Raw genomic sequence first — 14,994 nt, forward strand, 5'->3', positions numbered from 1 at the left:
GCACAGAAACAGAAGTGATCAAACAAAACCCAAGCAACAACTGAACACAGAATAAACTATGTCTTATGATCCACAACAAATCTTGTGCTGCACAGTCTGTGGTTTTTGACGACGGTCATGTGAGGTGATGTGTAAATCCAGCAGACACGTTGGGGTTTTTTTTGGTTTAGAAGTGGTAGGCCAGCTGTTCGCTGAATCGGAATGGTTTGGTTTCATTGACAGAACAGAGCAGGTCCCTCATGCGTCGTGCGTTGCGTTCCTCTAGCACCAACCTGCGGGAGCGCTCTCGAGCTGCCTGTTGCTCCGCTCGCTGCTCCGCCCGTTTCCTCTTCAGCCACCTGAGGACGGGAGGAGGATGGAGAGGACCAGGAATGAATTTACCCTTTTTTTAAATACGCACATTTGAATTGCAATCCTCCATTATGTTGTGATTTCCCACTTGAAACCAAATTTGAAATTATCTTAAAAATCATATTTGATAGGAGAAAACATGTTTTTAACATGTGATGGCAAACCTTAAAATGTGAAATGTTTCACTTCAAATCTTTAACTTCTCACATGTGAATTTTAAGATAAACATGTCATTTAAAAATGTGAGAAAACCATTTAACATGTGATGTGATTTAACATGTGAAGGCAAATTTCACATGTGGAAATGCTGTGTTACTAACTAATTAACTAACTTTGTTAACATGCTAAGTAAATGTTCAAACAGGCTAAATGTCTATTACCATATCTCAAAAAAACACAGCATTATTCTTTATATCTGAGGATACGACATCAAGAGTGACGTATATCGACATATAACTGTGAAAAATTGACACATTGTCATTTGACACTTTAAGTGAATGAAAATGTAAAAATGAACTCACAGTTTAAAGGCACGTTCACACTCCTCTCGGCTGCGTAGGAGGTAACCACCGTCCTCCTCGAGCCTCTTGAGCTCCACCAGCTGTCTCTCTTTCTGCTGCTGCTCCTGCTTCCTCTGAAGCCAAAGCCGGAAGGACTCTTCCGAGTCGTTGGTGTCTTTTGGCTTTGTAAGATTTGTAAGAGCAAAACTGTAGTGCTTATTTGAAGATAACACATCATAAAACATCATTTTACACATTAGGTGGCAAGCATTGGTGGAATGTAAATAAGTACATTTACTTAAGTACAATTGTGCGGTACTTGCACCTTACTTGAGTATTTTCATTTTCCGGTATTTATACTAATACTTTATTTTACACTACATTTTGGAAACCAATATTGTATTCTACTGTTTGGTCCACTACATTTTTCATTATAACTTCAGTTACTGTGCATATTCAGATTATGAATACAAACTTTGAACTGTATAAAGGCTATATCAGTACTGTACAGCCATATTTGGTCAGATTAGTGTGCCCCCTTCTGGCCATACCTTAGAACTCATCCTCTCCATCTCCTGGGCCCGTTGGATCCTTTTCTCCTCCTGAAACTGCTCTCTCTTCCTCAGCAGCCAGGCCTTAAACGCCAGCTCATTCTCCTGCCTCTTCTGCTCCTCTTCCTCCTGTTTCCTCTGCTCCTCCTCGTAAGGTTAGCAAGAACAGCAAGAATCAAAAGTGGAAATGTTTTAATGATAGATGTGTCACTTTAACAAGGACTTTTTTGAAATGTGAAAACGTTTTATTAACCTCCATAACACTTCTTTCTTACCTCTCTGGCCAGTTTCTCCTTCCTCTCCTGGATCCTCTGCAGCAGCTCTTTCTGCTGGGGGGAAAGGGTGTAGGTGGCCTGGCAGGGTGTCCCGGTGGCCGACTGCACCCGCCGCTTGATGCCTCTCCTCTGGTTGCCTTTCTGGCTGTGGCTGGCTGAGCTGGGCCTGTTCCTGGGCTGAGCAGGAGGTTTGGGGGCACGGAGGTGATCTATGCCGTGCTGGAAGGGGGAAGAGCCGGCACGAGGACGAGGAGACGAGGAGGACCCGTGGGTCCTACTGGAGCTCACAGTCTGCTGCTGATGACGTGGGGAGTCACTGCCGTTGTTCACTATGGGAGGGAGAAGTCTTTGACTTTCCACCTCTTTCAGACTCACCAGATCAAACTTACCATCCTTTTCTACAAGGACTCTACCCTCCTTTACCCCTCCCTCAATGGTCTCCCCAGCATTGCCAGATCTTACGCTTTCCTCCCGAGGGGAAAGTTTGAGCTGGGAAAGCTTCCCCGACACTTCAGCCTCTGCCTCTGAATCCTTGTTGCACTGTCCCCCTTCCCCCTCACCGGCGTTTCCATCTTGCAGCGGAGGCACCACCAGGTCCACCAGCGTTTCTTTAAAATGCAGCCGCCTGTGCCTTGTCATATCTGGAGTTGCTTGGTCGTGCAAGTCTCGATTAGCTTGCTGGATCTTCTCCAGGATGTACTTCTTCTCCTCATCTGTCTGGTCGTCCATCCCTGGAGGTGGGGGGTTATAGGTGATGATTTATTAGGGCTGTCTCTGTCTGAGTCATACTCCAATGGCTCCATAGGTGAAGGCCACCTCTCCTCATCTTCATCCAGCTCCTCTGTTTTCTTGCTTCTCTTCTCCTCCTTGTGGCTTTTTGGTTTTCTTTTCTTTCCTTTCTGTTTCTCATCCTCCTCCAGTTCTTTGTCAATTTCTGCCTCTATGTCATTGAAGTCAGGACCCTGTGGGGCGGAAAGGCAGACACGATGCATTCATTAATTAGGTTTGCAGGTAAATGAATGAGCCACGTCAATACTTAGCAGGTGCTGTTGTGATAACTGACATGTGTGTGTGTTCATCAATATTGCATCTAGTGCTGGAGCACAGTGAAAGTATGTCACTGTATGTCAACCGAGTGGGTTTCACATGCATACAGTGATATGTACCAGGTCAGGTAACTCAACACTACTCACTGTTACATTTTTACAGAGCAAAGTCAGGGACCAGTTCAGCACAAACTTAGTTTCACACAATAAAACAAAGAAGCAGTGTGATTTAAAATAAAAACAAGAAAGTAAGAAGAGGAGATGAAATCACTCTGTCCAACGATCTTATATAAATTGATCACCTGGTCTTCACTACGGCTTTCCTCTCCGATCAGCCAGTCCAGATCCTTCTCAAAGTCGTCCTCATATTCCTCCTGAGGCTTTTTGCAAACCACCTCACTCATAATCTTCACTGGAAGAAAAGAGACAAAATTCAAACAAGATTCTTGCCACACCTGAAGCAGGGTCTCAGTCAGTCAGACCTGAGTGACACATCTCAACATCTACTGATCGGATTACCAAGATATATATACACACACTTTCTTGACATCTCCTCATATCAATAATACAACTAAAATAAGTTTTAAATAGCCATTTAACCCCGTATTTCTACAGTTTTGAGAGTTTTTGAAATGTTAATGCTTCAAATTTCAGGGCGTGCACTATCACACACACGGCATTCACTTTAACGTAGATATTCTGCTGCAAATAAAACATAATATTTAAGACATATATGGAAATATGACTATGTTGTTAATTGCATTACAATGGTGACATAACAGATCATGTTTTATTTATTGCCACCTAGGTGATAGAGGTAAGACATAGACATAGACATCCTATGACATGTGATACTGAGGATATTAATAGACATACAATAGCCTTGCCTACAGCAGAGTACTATACAGATCATGGTATCCCTTCAGGTTCCATCTATTTGGATAATCAAAACAACATCACACAAATCAAATGACAAGCAACATATTCAGCAACATATGCAGCAGAGTTCTTGATTGATTTTGGCACCAATTCCCACACATCTCACACCACTTTATGTCCAATAGATATAAATGGATTGTACAGAGCTGAACTGTAACCTACTTGTTTTGGGGGGATTTGTCGCCACCTACTGGACAGAAATCTGTACTACAAGGTTACCAGTAAGCTGTTTTTCTTGTTGTGGTTTTATTTCTAACAAACATATCCTCTGCTCTGCTGACATGTAGGTTATGTTTACAGGAGCTATGTTGATGTTGTGACTCAGAATCACTTCCAATGGCTTAGGAGTTTAACATAGACTATAATCCTGTTTATTTTTATAGCTTTTATATTTATATAGTTTATAAAAATAAACAGGACGGAGACAGAATCAGGAGCTCTTAAGGCACAATTAGGATTCATAACAATCTTCTTTTTTTGAAATGGGAATAAATTGCATTAACAAATTGTGGCAATATGGTTGTTAGTAAACTCACCACCAGCAGGTTATTGCGTTGTATTCCTGGAGAAGTAATGTGACTGTCGCTCCATCTAACGGGCCCACATGCTGTCTGGTAGTCTGCAGAACAACACCTGTGCACATAATCTGCTCCTAGTCCCTCTACAGCCCTACAAGGTTTAATATACCCGTCACCATAGAGACCTACAACACGCTTTACTACTTGCGCATGCGCACACAGAACTCTAACGCAAGCAATAAAATCTCCATGAACACACTGTAAACAAGACAAATTGTTCCATGAACCTTCAGAAAAAAAATTTCTTAAATAAATGTCAAGGACATTTGAAAAGGTTGCTATAGTGTATGAATAGCATGATCTCTGTGTATTTTAACACAAGCAAAGCCAGTTACAGTATTATGGGAAATTAAGAATTAATATAAGTGTACTATGGCTGCTAAATCAGGTTGACAGTTTAAAATTGATCTGCCCATGCTCCAGCCTCAAAATGTTGTTTTATGAATACATTCTCAGTTTCAGTTCAACTTTATTTTAGACACAGGGGTCCTCATGAAATAAAAAATATATAATAAATAAATATTAGAAATGGCTTTGAAGATCCGAAATGTATTCGATGTCAGTTTGATTGTGGTAATTTGATTTATTGCTAATTTGTTTTGGAGTATGCACCGCTAAAGCACAATATGAAGTGAAATAATGAAGGCCTGAAAGTAAGACTTGCATTATTACTTCTATGGTAGATAATGCTAGTTATAGATTGTTGCAGACAAAATGCAATCTTAAAACAGCTTACATAACACTCAAAACAAAGAACAATGCTAAGAAGGCTGAATTAAGATAAGAACAGAGACAATTATCAAAGGATGTACTGATATTCTGTCATTTACAATAGTCTTTTATTGATTAAACTTAACCAAGTTATCACAAACAGGTGACAGACTCATTGTTGTTTGACCCAGAGCCATTTCATTTGAGCCATTTTTTGAAACTTCGAAACACTTGAGACTTCTAAACTCTCCTTAACACTATACAAAAATGTGACATTAGGTTGAATTATGACCTGAATTATTATGACCTGAAACTAAGAATTGTTATGTATTCAGCATTCAGATCAGAGGCAGAGAGGCTGCGGTTGAGACACTGAAGTGAACCATGTGAAGTGAAGATAATTCAAGCTGATGAAAACGTGTTACTCGTTACTGTTAGTGCAATAAAACATTAGTAAAATGCCCATACTTTATCAATACATCTGTTCAACAAGCATGCACATGGAAACAAAATCAACCCCTAATTCAATCACCTCTATCTGCAGTCTCTCATCCGCTATGTTTACACGTGTACAGCACCAAATCTTGCATTAGAGCATTTTTAGTTTGTTCTTGTAAACTTCTCTGCTGGCTGAGATAAAGCAGACAGGAAGACAGGAGGAATGTCTTACAATCTAATGTCTGTGTCTTTCATTAATCAATTTTATCATCTAAAAACTTCACTCAGGAATGTCGTTCATTCAATACATTTTGGATTTGTTTCCAGTGAGATATCAATGACTTTATATAAAGACTTTGCTGTTGTAAACATTACTGTCACCGCTCTACAAACAATATTTAGTTATATCTAAATTTCAAATAATTTCTAATACTATTAAGAATTTATTTGTCTAAACATTTGTGCTTTTAAAAGCAATTATTTGGTCATGAAAAAGAACTGAGTGTTTATAAGAGTAGCACCTTGTAGCAAAACAATTCAAAGATATCTATCTCTAATGGTAGGCCACCGTAGTTCTCCAACACCCTTGGAAAGAGAGGGGTGAACTGAGGGGTATGTTGTTGCTTGCATTCTGCAACTTCACAACTAGATGCCACTAAATCTCACTCTGCTCCATTCAACAAGTGAACTTAAGTGTAATATACAGTACCAGTCAAAAGTTTGGACACACCTTCTCATTCAATGGTTTTTCTTTATTTTTATTTTTTCTACATTGTAGATTAATATTGAAGGCATCCAAACTATGAAGGAACACATATGGAATCATGTGGTAAACAAACAAATGCTCAACAAACCAGAATATGTTTTTTATTTTAGATTCTTCAAAGTAGTTGAATGAGGAGGTGTGTCCAAACTTTTGACTGGTACTGTATGTAAACATGGCAGGTAACTCTACTTGTTACATTTACTAATCCTCAAATATTAGCCAATTTTTACTTAAAGAAAATACAAAATTGATGTGTCTAAATACGTATGTTGTTGCTCTATAAATATTATAAATCGATTGATTTATTGACTACTTATAAGCAAAAAATTGAATTCTGTATCCCTGTTTGCAGCGATTTTTACCAATATCTGCATGTAAATTGCCAGCCAAGTACCTTCTGGGATCGCAACTCTCTCTTTATACGGCTCTGGTTTGATCCAGACGAGAACACGTGACTATTGGACAGTTGTGCAAGTCAGTCAACCCCAGTACTTCATTCCGGACCTACTGTTAATAGAATAAAAACAATATATTAATGAGATTCTGGTTGGAGTTTAATTCAAGTTCTGTCTGTGTATAGTAACTACACTGGTTTGAAGATTATGAAAGTCAAAGATGTGAAAAACAAACAAGATTAACTCTAATTCATTTTAACAGTAAAGAAACAAAAAACGGAGCATATGAGGAGTCCCTGAACGCAACATTCGTTTTTAAATCGCACTGCATTCTGGGTCTTGAAGTTAATTGTAGGCTTTCACTCCTCGGAGAGCTTTTCAAAGAACTACATTTCCCGCGTTGCCTCTGTCACTACCGAAGAACTACGTGACTCAAAGCACGCACAACTTGTGATATTGTTTTGATAAAAGTCCACAACTATCAGCGGGCTGGACACACAGAGAGGACAGAGGTCTCTACTACAAATGGCCACGATTGTCTTCTGCTCGCTAAACAAGACGGCTCAGACCACAGCGAGACGATGCTCCATGTCACATTTAAAGAGGCTGGCTAGTTCACGGGGTTTGCATTTGCCAGTGACACTCCTTCCGGGTGCAAGATGGTTTTGCAGGGGCTCCAGCGTGCGGTTCATGTCCCAGGGGACCGCAGGCAGGTCTGCAGCCGGGAGAACCAGGAGCGGAGCCCTGGCGCTCACTGGAGCCGCAGCACTCACAGCAGCAGCGGGGGCGGTGGTGGTGGGGTTGTTAGCCAATGCAGACCACTTCCAGCGTGCAGAGATGGCAACCAAGGTATCTCCAGTGGCCGAGCAAGAGGGGGATATCTTGGAGAGATGCAGAGGGTTCATGTCTCCTCCGGTGACCGACGTCGGTGTGCTGCAGCAGAGGAAAGAGGAGATGAGGACCAGGATGGAGATGTTGATCATGCAGACGCAGGCTGACTTCTGCAACGCCCTGGAGAAGGTGGACGGCGGGACGTTCAAGGTGGACAGGTGGAAGAGAAATGAAGGTGAGGGACATTCAGCCATAAATCTGTCAGTAAATGGAACAACCCATCTCACCTCCCTTTCCATTCAATGTCTTCAATTTTGGGATCGTGTGTTTTGCACAACCAGCTCTGCTCCCAGTAGACCACATGACACTAATACACTAATACACTGTGCAATAAAATAGTTATAATAGTTTCTGTCTGTATATATAATATTTCAGTTACTGTGGATTCTCTACTTTTTTTTACTGTTTTTTTATTGCTCATTTGCTTATTTATAATACTTATTTTGATCTTGTTTTTAAAAAAAAAAAAATCCACTATCCCCTTTGCTGCTGTAATCCTGTAAATGCCCCCGCTGCGGGACTAATAAAGGATTATCTTATCTTATTTTATCTTATCTTTCTGTGTCAGGTGGCGGAGGAATCAGCTGTGTGATGCAGGATGGAAAGGTGTTTGAGAAGGCAGGAGTCAATGTGTCTGTGGTGTTTGGAAACCTGACCGAGGAGGCTGCCAAGCAGATGAGGAGCAGAGGGAAAGTCCTCAAAGGGAAAGATGGTACGTTTTGTAAACTTGATATCCGTGTGCAGGCTTAAAGCTTGATGCAGCGCTTGATAAGAGGTGTGGTTACCTACATTCATGTAATGGATGGAGTTTCACGTCATGCTCTGTTTTCTCTCAGGTAAGCTGCCATTTTGTGCCATGGGTGTGAGCTCCGTCATCCACCCCAAGAATCCCCACATCCCCACAGTGCACTTCAACTACAGATACTTTGAAATCGAGGAGGAAGATGGTGAGTGTCGGTCCTTGACGTCAGCAGTTGTGTCTTGGTGTCAGTGACACTATTGAGTGCATGAATGAATGATAACCCTTGTTTCTTTCTTCTTGTCTGTGTATGTGTGTGTTTGTGTGTCTATTCCAGGCACCAAGCAGTGGTGGTTTGGTGGAGGCACAGACCTGACTCCAGTTTATGTCAATAAAAAAGATGCCTTTCACTTCCACAACACCCTGAAGGAGGCCTGTGACAAGCACCACCTGCAGTATTACCCCGACTTTAAGAAATGGTAGAGTTTGACTCAAGATTAGTCCCGCTTTTATGAAATGTGTGCACCTCAGCACGTACGCATGTGAAGGTCTGAGTTACGTGTATTGGCACGTGAGGATTACAGTGGGTGTATTCTCACTGTGGGATGGTGATAAGAGGAAGTCTCTGCTCAAAATCTGCAGTTGCAGAAAAACCGTTAAGCCCTGACTAACGTTAGTCACTGAATGACCATTTGGGATAAGAAAGGGAGGCGGGTGTGGTTTATCTGCTTCGTCTTGTAATAAGTACATTATGTCACCTTAAATTGAAATTAAATTTCACATGGATTAGTAAGGCTTTTTGGGAAATAGGCTTGTTTGCCTCCTTGGTGAGTGTTCGATCAGATGATTGATACAACTCACATATCTGTAAGTTAGTTGGGCTGAGCTGTAGATGTGCTGGAAGGCAGATTTTTTTTTTTTACCCACAGACAGAACCAGGCTACCCTTTTCCCCTTGCTTCCAGTCTTTAGGCTAAGCTTAGCTATTTTGTAGCTTTAGCATCATACTTAATGGGCAAACTCGAGGGTACATTTTTATTCTCATCTAAATTCCCTTATAAACTGTCACTATATGCTATCATCTGACTTATTGTTAATTTCTTTGGTCCTCTTGCCTTTGCATAATTCATTTGCATAGCCCAAATTAAAGTAAAACTACTAAAAACTACTGCTTAAAATGCTGAGTAGTAGATACATTAAAAGTGTAAATTACAATCACAAAGTAACACCTTGAATGCCCACAACACCATAGATTAGAAGAGTATCCAAAAACACAAGCTTGATGTGTAGCAGCAGTAGCCTCTGCACAATGAAACATGTTTTATCAGCACAACCTGGTTAAAAATAAACAAAATAAAAACATCTACTGATTTGATATATTTTGTTATATATATTTAGGTGTGACCGATACTTCTACATCCGGCACCGAGGAGAGACTCGGGGTATAGGAGGGATCTTCTTCGATGACCTGGACACCCCGAGTCAGGAGGAAGCATTCAACTTTGTCAAGAGCTGCGCCCGAACTGTGGTGCCCTGTTACCTGCCCATTGTCTCCAAACACCTCAATGACTCCTTTACTGACGAGGAGAAGGACTGGCAGCAGGTACGACGAGGACGGTGAGTAAAAGACGCACAAAAAGACGGTGGCTATTGATGAGTAATGTATACATTTTATATAGGAGATCGTTAAAGGGAGATTTTATAATTCATTGCCCATTTTAGCTCAGTAACTCAAGGCTTTTTAAGACTATTTCTACTGATTAAACCTAAATTGTATCCATCATAAGTAAAGGACGAGTTTGACTTCTTTATATAACCCATACTGCTTAAAAAGTTAGCCAAATCAACTATGAATTTATTGATGAAAATGAACTCACTCAAACATCAAACATAGAGGTGCAAAATGATTTGTTTAAAAGTTTTGAGGTGTACTCAGACTCCAAACACAGACTGTGTGGTCTGTTTTTGATGTATGTTGCTAAGAGTCTTTTCGACTTACTATACTATGACTTTTTTGTCATTTTTATAAAATACTTTACTATGAAAAGTTTTTTGACATTTGTTACATTTTTATGACTTTTTTTTTTTTTTTTTTACTATACTATGATTTTGTTTCGACATACTCTACTGAGACTTTTTTTTAACATACTATACAATAACTTTTTTAGAACTCTTTTGTTAGCCCTGCGACAGACTGGCGACCTGTCCAGGGTGTACCCTGCCTTCGCCCATTGACAGCTGAGATCGGCTCCAGCACCCCTGCGACCCTTAACTGGATAAGCAGGTTACGGAAAATGGATGGATGGACAACTCTTTTGTTGACATACCATATTATGGCTATTCGTTTTAAATACTATTGCATGACACAACCGATCTTAACAGTGTCCTCAATTCTCCGTCTGTGTGTTTTGTTATCTGAGCTTCTCCCTGTTTTATTTACATAGCCGGACTGGCTGCTTGTGCTTCAGTGCACGATTTGTTCATGTAAGCTGATAGCGCCGTCCTGACCGTCAGGGAATCAGAGCGTTAATAAAGCAGCAAACAAATATTTGCCATTCAAAGATACAGTGGAGTAATATCTACCTGAGCAGAGAATGAAATCGCTCTCCGTCTGTGTGTGTAGTTATTCGAGATTCTCGTTTTTTTGTTGACATAGCCGTGCGTGCAGGCTTTTAGTGCATGTTCGTGCTTGTGAGCGTTTGCCCAACTAATTAGCTCACAATGCCACTCTGCACTGCTCTCATACAACGGTTACAGCTGATAACAGGGCGCTGAACACTGAAATGTAGAATCCACCCTGTTGTCCCCCCTCAGTTAAACACTGTTACCGCTGTCAGCACTGTCGCCATTGTTTAGAGTTATGAAAAATGCTCCCAACTTGTGTTATCCACCCTTGAATGTATGAAAACCACACAAAGCTAGCAGTCTACCACAGGTTTTGTGTGTAAATGTTGTAGGTACGTGGAGTTCAACCTGGTGTACGACAGGGGAGTGAAGTTTGGCTTGGCCACGCCTGGCTCCAGAATTGAAAGCATTCTCATGTCCCTCCCCCTCACTGCCAGGTAAGATCACTCTGGTTTGAAGCGTTACTAGTCCTTCTGTTGTATGATGTTAATGAGCTGTCTGTGTCGCTTGGTAACCAACTCATCCTTCATCCTCAGGTGGGAGTACATGCACGAGCCTGCCAAAGGTACCCTGGAGGCTGAGATGCTGGAGGTTTTACGAAACCCCAAGGAGTGGGTGTGACCAGTGTTTACAGGTTCAAATGGACAAAACCTCCAGGAATCCGTCTTTGTTGTGTTTTATAATGATGTGACCTGTTTGACAAGGTCAGCAGCAGTTAATACTGTTTACCAAAATGATATTACATTGCACTTGCTTGATACGTTTTTTATTCTGCAATGGTACTTTTCTCTCCTTCCTGTTTTTTATGCCTTGTCCGTCAGCCTTGAAAACACTTAATCATGGGATTGTATTAGTGCTGGGGGCCACAGGTGGTAATTGTACCTGATTTAAGGTCATCTCACATTGATGATGTGCTTCTTTTAAGAAGTGTGAGTTTCAAACACGAGCTGTATTTTTTTATTGTTCTATGCCTGTGCTAAATGTGGCTTGCTGTACTTGAAGCTCTGGAGCTCTACTCCCCTTTAACAAAGCACTTAAAGGGAAAATAGGGGGAAACTGAGCTACTGAGCATGTTTGTGTGTGCCACCACCGGAATCAAATTAAACAAATCTTTTTTTTTAATGTTACAGTGCATCTGCTCACAACAATGGCTTTTTTTGGCAATCAAAGCTTAATAATAACAAACTAGTAATGGACTGATCCCTCTTGAGCCCAATTTACGTTGTTGTTCACTTTTGGTTAGTGAGTCACCTCCTGGTTCGTTTTACCAGAAGTAAAACAATAGCTGGATGATGAAGCATGTTGCTCAGAGAGGTCAGAAGTGAGTCACAGCGCATGTGGCTCATTGACGAGAGAGGAATGTGTTTCTGAAAATAAAATGGCTTTTGAAATGTAAAAATAATTTATAGCTTACACTTATAATAAATTGTTTGTCACCTTTTGATTGTACTACTGAATTCATTCTTTATTTATTGTGCATCATTTTACATATTTTGCTGTAATTAAACCTTTAATGAACCTTTGAATCTTCACGATTTCTAAGTGAGAAACTGACCAAAGCTCAGCAGTGTATCATATTTTTATAAATGATAGATGTCATGAAAAATATAAAAGTAAAACAAAACATAGTATATTATGCCATGAAAATGTCATAGTGTGGTATGCCATAAATATGTCATAAAAGATGCCATACGGCCTAAAAAAGTGTCAAGAAAAATATTAAAATGCTACAGTATAGTATGCAGTAGAAATATGTCATAAAAACTAATAGTATAGTATGCCACTGAAAATGTGATAATGTAGTCATAACAGTCATAGTGTAGTATGTAAAAAAAATAATGTTACAGAATAGTATGCCGAACAAAGTCACAATAAAGTCTTAGTTTAGTTAATCATAAAAAAGTTATATCATACTACGTCTACTTGTTATTTTTTTGGCGCACCTTGTGTTTTTTGATTTACGTTGTAAAACCAATTGCCATTGTTGGGAGGCTAGGCACCTGTGGAGAGGTCCCTGCACCTTATGCATGCAGGAACTCGCACTGGGATATGAGTGGAGAGTGCACCTTTTCTGTTGTGAGGATTGCTGTGTTGCACCTGAGGTGAGTTACCGGTAGTACCCCTGGGCACTCCTCAGTGTAGTCTGCCTCCCCATCAGTGGCTTCAACTTAAGCCCCTGCTTAGTTTATGTTGGACAGGATATTTTAGAGTCTTCACGATTTTTATGTATTATGTAAGAATTATTTTTAATCCCTTATTGGTTTCAGTATTTGATATTCTCTTTTCCAGCAGCTCCCAACCCAGCACATGTGATTATTTTTTATTCTTTAAATAAAACCTTTGGTTCATTTTACAAACACATCCCTGTCTCTTATCTGGCGTATCTGTGTGTCATTTTTTTAAAACAATACCTTAAGGTTCCAAAGTCCATATTTCTTGGGATTTAATTCCCTAGGTGGAGTTGTTGGCTCCTGCCACAATTTCATAAAACAGTCAAAACACAGGATGCCATAAAAATTCTATAGTATCAATATGGTTTGTAAAAAAAGTCATTATTTTATTAAATGTATTTAATTTATTGTTTTCATGTTTTATACTGTTTTATCAGGGTTTTACATTTACATTAGTTTTTCTAGCTTTTGATAGGCCTCACTGTTAAGCTTTCTGTTGTTACATTTCCTTGCTTTGTCTGTTAAAGCAATTGATAAACTCTTTTTTTAAAGGTGATTTATAAAAAAGTTATTATAATCACTATAGTATGTTGAAAAAAACCCATAGTATGTCGAAAAAAGTCTTAAAAAAGTCTTTAACATATGTCGAAAAAAATCAGTATAATATGTACCAAAAGTCATAGTATGGCATGTTGTAATAAAAGTCATAGTATAGTATGCCAAAAAAAGAGTGGTAAAAATGGCTTAGTAACATATGTTGAAAATAACTCATACTATAGTATGTAATAAAAAGGTATAGTACATTATGTTAAAGAAAAGTAATAGTATAGTATTTTGTTAAACAGACCATTACAAAAGTCATAGTATAGTATGTTGTAATGTCATAATAAATATACAATTAAAGTTCAAGTATAGTATATCATGAAAAAGTCTTAGTATACTATGTTTTAAAAAAGTCATGAAATAGTCATAGTATAGTATGTTGAAAAACAACCATAACATAGTATGTCATAAAAAGTAATTGTTTCTTTTCTTAAAAAATGTAGTCATAGTATTATATGTCGAAAAAAAGTAATAATATAGTATGTTGAAAAAAGAGTTTAAAAAGTCATAGTAACATATGTCAAAAATAGTTATAGTTTAGTGGGGGGTTCTCAAAAAAGAAGTCATGGTATGTCGAAAAAAGTCATTGTACAATATGTGGTAATTTGTCATAGTATATTATGCCATAAAATGTACATCATTAAAAAAAATGTAGTATACCATATCGAAAAAAAGTCATAGTATTGTATGTGCTATTTAAAGGGGTCGAAAGGGGCCAGCTGAGGTGGCTCGGGCATCTGATCAGGATGCCCCCTGGACGCCTCCCTTTAGAGGTTTTCCAGGCATGTCCAACTGGTAAGAGGCCCCGGGGTAGACCCAGAACACGCTGGAGAGTTTATATATCTCGTCTGGCCTGGGAACGCCTCGGGGTTCCCCAGGAGGAGCTGGAAAGCGTTGCTGGGGAGAAGGACGTCTGGAGGACCCTCCTTAGCTTGCTGCCCCCGCGACCCGGCCCCGGATAAGCGGAAGGAAATGGATGGATGGATGGATATTTAAATGCATGCATCCTCATTTCCATGTAAAATAACCTGATGAAGGTCTACGTACCGAAACGTCGTGACTAAAATACATTTATACGCAAGTGAAGAAGCCAGTGTGCGGGAGTTTTTGTTCTATAGTATTGTATGTCGAAAAAAATGTCATCAAAAAGTCACATTGTAGTATCTCGTAAAAAAAACATTCAGTTGTTTATCAAAAAAGGGTCATGCTATAGAATGTCACAGGATAGAACTTTCGAAAGTCATAGTATATTATACAGCAAAAAAAATCCAAAAAAGTCATAGTATAGTATGTTGAAAAAAGAGTCATGAAAATATCTTAGTAACAAATGTAAAGGAAATTGTCATAGTATAGAATTTTGTAGAAAATTAAAAAAGGCATGGTATAGTATGTTGAAAAAGAGTCATAAAAATGACT

General features: G+C 39.4%; 2 protein-coding genes across 2 annotated transcripts; one reads left to right on the top strand and one right to left on the bottom strand.

The window, feature by feature from the left end:
* Positions 1-6: 6 nt before the first annotated feature.
* ccdc181 (coiled-coil domain containing 181) lies at positions 7-4,254 on the bottom strand. Its single transcript, XM_054603415.1, is given in 7 exon segments — positions 7-338; positions 873-1,033; positions 1,403-1,549; positions 1,678-2,423; positions 2,426-2,639; positions 3,026-3,135; positions 4,199-4,254. Coding segments are annotated over 6 exon segments (1,542 nt in total). The 5' UTR covers positions 3,128-3,135; positions 4,199-4,254; the 3' UTR covers positions 7-166.
* A 2,661-nt stretch (positions 4,255-6,915) lies between these two features.
* cpox (coproporphyrinogen oxidase) lies at positions 6,916-12,264 on the top strand. The gene is made up of 7 exons (XM_054602721.1): positions 6,916-7,616; positions 8,010-8,153; positions 8,278-8,388; positions 8,518-8,659; positions 9,578-9,796; positions 11,137-11,241; positions 11,341-12,264. Exons 1-7 carry the CDS (start codon positions 7,076-7,078, stop codon positions 11,423-11,425), a joined length of 1,347 nt encoding a protein of 448 aa, XP_054458696.1. The 5' UTR covers positions 6,916-7,075; the 3' UTR covers positions 11,426-12,264.
* Positions 12,265-14,994: the final 2,730 nt, after the last annotated feature.

The sequence above is a fragment of the Anoplopoma fimbria genome, chromosome 8, assembly GCF_027596085.1.
Source record: "Anoplopoma fimbria isolate UVic2021 breed Golden Eagle Sablefish chromosome 8, Afim_UVic_2022, whole genome shotgun sequence".
Taxonomy (NCBI): Eukaryota; Metazoa; Chordata; class Actinopteri; order Perciformes; family Anoplopomatidae; genus Anoplopoma; species Anoplopoma fimbria.

Excerpts from the sequence above, each read along its gene's own strand:
- cpox (XM_054602721.1), top strand. The coding sequence starts at position 7,076 with ATGGCCACGATTGTCTTCTGCTCGCTAAACAAGACGGCTCAGACCACA. Across the intron at positions 7,617-8,009 it reads CAGGTGGAAGAGAAATGAAG|GTGGCGGAGGAATCAGCTGT; the intron begins GTGAGGGACATT and ends TTTCTGTGTCAG. Across the intron at positions 8,389-8,517 it reads TGAAATCGAGGAGGAAGATG|GCACCAAGCAGTGGTGGTTT; the intron begins GTGAGTGTCGGT and ends TGTCTATTCCAG.